Source organism: Talpa europaea, assembly GCF_964194135.1.
Source record: "Talpa europaea genome assembly, chromosome: 12".
NCBI lineage: Eukaryota > Metazoa > Chordata > Mammalia > Eulipotyphla > Talpidae > Talpa > Talpa europaea.
In genome coordinates, this window is record NC_140079.1 from 1,370,567 (window position 1) to 1,376,566 (window position 6,000).

Consider the following 6,000-nt stretch of genomic DNA (forward strand, 5'->3'; position numbering starts at 1 on the left):
CTCCACGTGCCGCGCCGGGGACCTGCCGGCACCACGACGTCCACGGACGGCCCGTCTGATCTCGACGCCCCGATCCGAAACGGCTCGCCCCCCGCCTGCAACAGAGCTGGCTCACCGCTGGCAGCAGGCGACGGGAAGCTCAAGCTTCCTCCCAATCCCCGGCACAACTGCTCTTCCGACCTGCGTTCAGCACTTGTGATGAGCAGCGCCGGTGACAACTCCTTGCACTTGGCCGGCGCCTTCTTTCCCCAGAGCCCGCGGGCTCCTCCGCCCCCTCGGCGGCGTCCCTGCGCCCTCCCCGCCGAGGGCCCCAGTCCCCCCGCGCCGCGGCCCTGGGGCAGGCCCAGAACCGCAGACACAGCGTCCCGGCCCCATGTGCCCGCTCTCCTCCACACCACACCAGAGACAAGATCATCTCGGAAGCCCAGGACGACTCGAACCACCGACGGAGCCATCCTGGGCCCCGGGCCTGCGCAACACAGAGCAGCCCGGCCTGGGCGGAGGAGAGATGGATAACGCGGCGCCCGCTGCAAGCCCTCCGCCGCGGCCCAGCGACTCAGCTCCACAGTTCATTCAGACTCACGCGTACTTCCCCGGGATTTATGCCGACAGCCTGCTCCAAGCGGCTGGAAACGCGGCTCTGTGAGGCCCGGGAGCCAGGCCTGCCGAGAGGCCCGTCCTGCAGCCAGCAGCCACGGGGCTTCCCCGGAACCGGTGCTTGAGCTAAATGCAGAAACCGGCTGAGTAAGGGCTGCGCCGTCAGGCTCTCAATGTGGCCAGAGTGAGAACTGGCGTGGAGGCTGCGCTCGCACTGTTCTCAGACCCGGGCTGCTGGAGACACTCAGGCATCAGCTATTCCGCGCGGGGTGACACCCCTCCGAGCCAGCACTACCGGGGCCTCCCTTGGCAGGTGTGACCAACTGCTCCCGACGAGGCAGAGGACCCGGGGATGTGCGACTGAGCAACCTCTCTCCCTCCCTCGCTGCACCCAGCGCCCTGCAAAGGTGGGCCCTGAAACACGCGCGTCGGCGTAACCCTGTGATGTCCACGGCGCAGCGCACGGGTTCTCACGCTGCTCCGAGCCAAGGCCCCTCGCCCGGACAGTGCTTCTGAGAGGAAGCGGCGGCCCCTGGAGGGAGCCCTGCGGGTCTAGGGTGCCGGGGCGGCCCCACACGCCCCCTCCCCTTGGCCTCATGTTATCAGGTGGACCCAGCGCCGGCATGGCCTCTGGGCATGGTGGGGACGAGCCCAGAGTCGGAAGCTACACGGAGAGGGACTTTCCAGCAGCCCACGGCCGAGCGAGCGGCAATAGCCTCCAAGGGAAAGTGGCCTTCGCCGAGCGGCGTCCACACCCACACCGTCCCCAGAGGTGGCCAGCGGCCGCGGAGCTCGCAGGAGGCGTCGCCCGTGGCTTCAGTGGGCACCGGCTGCCCCGCTGTGACTCACCCCTCCCGGCAGGGCGGCGGCTCAGGTAAAGGGCCTGTTCCTGCAGAAGCCCCCAGGGAAACGGGCGGCCTCACGTGTGGGGCGGGGGGAGCCCCACGCGCCAGGCCGCCCCCCACACGCCGCCTCCTCGCAGAGGCCTGGGCCAGACAGCCGCCTCCCCTGGGCAGCAGGACAGTCTCCCGGCGCCTGTCCCCGTCTCGGCCCAGAAACGCTTAGCGGGAGGCTGGAGGCACACAAAGCCGCATTATTGGGAGACTTGCAGACAGATTATAAATTTACTGGGGACAATCACGGCATTTAGAGACTTCTGGCTGCAGGCGCCGGTGACACACAGGCCGGGCCTCCCGCCACCAGCCCCGCTCTCGCCCCTCACCTCGGCGGCAACAGCCCGGCTCCCCCAGGGCCTCCGGAGCGGCAGGTGGAGGGAAGGAGCGGGGCCTCCAGGGCCTCCCGCAGCCCAGGCCAAGCCCGCGACACGGGCTCTGTCTCCTCTGGAGCCGGTGCCGGGCACCTCCACGTGTGTGCATGCGTGTCGGGGGAACAGCCTCATCCTCACAGTTTCTGGAAACTTCGTCACCACAGACCTGGGCTCGGATGACTGAGACCTTCGGAGCAGGCTCCCCGGCGAGGACGCCCTGTCCCCAGGCCTCGGGCACCGCGGGGGCCACGTCCTGTCACCGAGGCTCGCTCGGCCCGGCTGGGCAAACCGAAGCTGGCCTGGGGGCTCCGGGCGCAGCCCGCAGGGCCTGCCTCCAGCGCCCGCCAGCAGCGCCGCCCAGGAGCTCCCGGGGAGCCGGGACCAGGCGGGCAGTCACGGGACCAGGACAGGCTCCCCGAACCGAGGCCCGAGGGCTGCCCTCTGGGACGGGCCTGTCTGCGCCTCTGGGGAGGGGGCACCACCCTGGGCCTGGCACGGAGCTGGGCTGTGGGAGGCGGCAGCTGTTGAAGCTCCGCACCTCGGGACTCTGGGGTGGGGGCCTGGGGGCCGCTAAGACCCCAACTCCTGACAGCCGGGCTGGAGTCCCGGGGAGCCAGACGCAGGCCTCACAGAACAGCACCTCGCGGGTGCGTCCTTGGGGTGCTGCCCCACATGCTGTCCCTGCCGGAGGGCCCGGGGGACGCCTGGGTCTGCGGCAGCTGGGATGTCCTCTTGGCCCAGGGCAAGACCCCAGAGAGAGGGGCCCAGGCGGCGCGCAGAGCCACTCCTTGGGCCTGGACGGGGCGGGCCAGCCCAGCCGGGGTCCAGGTGGGCCGCTCCTCCCCCCTCCCCAAAGCTGGGGCCCCAGCCTGGGCCCCCCGCCCCCCCCCCCCCCCCCGGCGGGGGAGGGAGGCCCCAGCGCTGGGAGCGCTTCCGACGGCACAAGCAGCAGCGCCCGGGGGGACCTCGGGCCGGCGCCCCAGACCCCCGCCCCCGGCCCCGGGCGCGCGAGCGGCAGCAGCGCGCGGGCCTTACCGCGATCAGCGCGGGCGTCCTCGGGTCGGCGGGCGCGGCGGGCGGCGGCTCCGCGTCGAGGCCGGCGGGCGGCAGGTGCGCGGGCGGGCGCCGCGGGTCGGGCGCGGGGGGCGCGGCGGGCGCGGGGGGCGCGGGGGCCGCCCTGGGGTGCTTGCCGGGCCTGCGGGCGCCCGCGCCGTGCTGCACGAGGCTGAGCAGCTGCAGGGTGCTCTCCCGCTCGCGCCCCGAGCTCTCCGCGCGCCCGCGCTCGTAGCGGCCCTCGCAGCTCAGGTGGTGCCGGCGGCACACGGCGATGCGCGCCCGCAGGCGCTCCACGATGGCGCTGTGCACCCGCGGGGCGGCCGGGCCGCCCCCCAGGAGCCCCGCCGCGGGGGCGCCCCCCAGCCCGCCGGCGGGGGCCTGCGGGGGCGCCGTGTCCCCCATGGCGGCGGCGGGAGTCTGTCCGGGCGGCGGCGGGCGCTCAGCCGCGGGCGCCGGGCATGGGCGCGGGGGCCGGCCCCGAAGTTCTCCGGGCGCGCGCGGGGCGGGCCGGCGGGGGGCGGGGGGCGGGGCGGGCCGGGCCGTCGGCCCCCGCAGACGGGCGCTCCGCGGCGTTGGCGGCGGGTCCTTCCCGGGCGGGGTCCGGCGAGGGCGCCCGCCCCGCACGCCTCCGGCCGCCGCCGACGCGCCTCGGGGTCCCGCGGGGCTCCGGCGTCGGGGCGGCGCCTGGGCGCGCGGCGGCGGCTCCGCGGGCCGGGCCGGCGGCGTCGGGGCGGGCGGGCGCGGGGGGCGGGCGCCCTGATCCCCAAGTTGCCGCGCGCGCCGCCCGCGCTCCCCCGCGCGCCCCCCGCGGGCTCCGGTCGCGCCGCGCCCTGGGCCGGTCTCGGGCTCCGCCTGCTCCCGCCGCGCCGGCCGCTCCGCCCGGGCCGGGCCTCGCGGGCGCGCGTCGTGCGCGGCGGGAGGGGCGCGGGCGCGAGCGGCGGGCGGGGCGGGCGGGGCGGGCGGGCGGGGCGCGGGGGGCCCCCTGCCGGACGCCGGGCGCACTGCGGGGCCCGCGGGCCAGGGGCCGCCCCCGACGCCCGCGCCCCCCGCGCGCCCGGCCCGCCCGGCCCCGGGGCCCGCGCGGGGACTTCCCGGGCCGGCGCCGCCGTCGGGCGCAGAAATCCCCGGGACGTGCCTCCCCGGCCGCGCCCCGGGGGTGAGTGACGCGGGGCGCCCGTGACCCAGGGGTGCCCTGGGGCGGCCAGGAAGGCGTCTGCGTTTGGGGCGCGCGAGTGGGCGGAGGGCGCGGGGCGCCTGGGGGTCCCGGCCCGGGGATCTCGAGCGGGTCAGCGAGGCCCCGAGCCCTGGGGGGGGGGCACACCGCCCCGCCCGCTCTGCCCCCCCCCCGCCCCCCCGAGGGCTCTTCTTTGACAACTAACGTGCGCGGGCGAGGTCCCAGCGCTGCGGCGTCTCGGGGGCGCGCTCGGCCAGGGGAGGTTCAGCAGGGTGGGTAGCACAACAAAGGGGGCGCCCTGGGGTCCCGGGCGAGCTGTGGGGTCCAGGTGGACGGTAAGTGCGCCCTGCAGCTTAGGGGGCCTGGCGAGTCTGGACGCCCCGGGCGCCCCAGAGCCAGAGCGAATCCTCATGGACATGGTGGGGCAAACCGATGCACTTGCAGCTGTATTTATCTGCAAGTTAGTTCCCCGCAGGCTGCCCAGGCCAGTCCACCGCGCCCTCCCCGCCCACCGCGCACAAAGCCTGGGCGCTGGTTGGCACGGGACAGGCGCTCTCTGCTGAGCGCCACCACCTCCCACCCACCGCCCTTTCCAAGGCTGCCCCGACCCGCCGCGGAAGGCAGGAGTGTGTCTTTGTTAAGCTGCAAAATTTGAGCAGACACCCCCCTGGGGTGCCTCGGAAGGTGCCGGACTTCTGGCCGGTCCCGAGTCGCGTTCGCCAGACGGCCACACGGGCACTTGGTGTTCAAGCGCTCACGCTTGACGAGGGAAGCGAAGCGCAGCGAGTGTTCAGGTGTGAAGCTCGCTGTCCCTCTCCAGCCCTGCCGCCGGGTCACGAGCAGTGAGAGGCCTGGGTCCCGTCAGCCGCTGTTCAGGACACGCCCGCAGGCCCGGTGCCGGAGTCCAGTGGGCCTTGGTGTCCTGCTGCACGTGCGGGACGCCTCAGCGTGCGCTGCACACACTCGGCCTTTGCGACCGTTTCATCTCAGGGTGACTTCAGCACCCGCATCCTCCTTTCCGTTCGCGTGAGTCCCCCTTTATTTGCCATCACTGTTCCAGGCGCAGCCCTTTGAATTCTCCCTCCTTAGTCCACCACCCACCCACCCAGGTAGGTGTCGGGGACCTCGCGGATAAATGACTCTGCCTGCGATTGGTGAGACACCGGAGGGCCACGTGCTGGCAGAGGGCAGGTCTGCTCTGCCTTGGTGCCCGATCGCCGCCAACCCTGACTGCCTAACAGCCCCTCCCCCGGCCGTCGCCGTGAACCGGGAGCCTCCCGTGGCCCGCACACCCTGAAGCAGCGCTCGGTGGCAGCCAAATTGCCCGTCAGCTCGTCCTGGGCGGCGGGCAGAGCTGTTCCTCGGGGAGACGCTGCCCAACAAGCGGCCTGACCTGGGAGCGGGGTCAGGTGCCAAGTCTGGCCGGGTCGGTGCTGCCTTTGTTTGCACGGTTCAGCGCATGCTGCTGAGACACGTGGATCTAGAAGGCCCTCCCTGGGACGCCACTCTCCGCCTGACCAGAGGGCCTTTGTGGCGCTGTGAGAAGTGGCCTCCAGGCTGCCAGAGTCCCTGGTGACCCCTCTCCATGTGGTGTTCCCACCCCCCCTGGGGTGAGGCCTTGCTGCTCTGGGACAGTCGCCTCATCGTCACCTCGCAACTATGCTGGCGTCTGTGAAACGTTATTTCATTTCTCGTCCAATAGAGTAAGACCAGGACTGTGTGACAGATTCCCCGTTCACCCTTCGGAGGGAGTTGGGACCCCGTCTGGGCACCACGGCCGGCGCCGCGGGAAGTCAGTGGCAGAGAAGACTGGGTAACTGCATGAGGCCTTGGTGTGGGGCAGCCGAGAGGTCCAGGCACACGGAGCCCACGCGGCAGGATGTCGTCCTCCACGCGGGCTCGGCTC

General features: G+C 73.5%; 1 protein-coding gene across 1 annotated transcript in view; it reads right to left on the reverse strand.

Moving 5' to 3' along the window:
• MAML2 (mastermind like transcriptional coactivator 2) overlaps positions 1 to 3,322 on the reverse strand; it is a gene marked incomplete at both ends in the record, with an annotated part of 143,755 nt that extends 140,433 nt beyond the window's left edge. The window contains one exon of the mRNA XM_084248519.1: positions 2,900 to 3,322. Coding sequence (XP_084104645.1) covers positions 2,900 to 3,322 — 423 coding nt within the window. The remainder of the gene's footprint in view (positions 1 to 2,899) is intronic.
• Between the last annotated feature and the right edge of the window lie 2,678 nt (positions 3,323 to 6,000).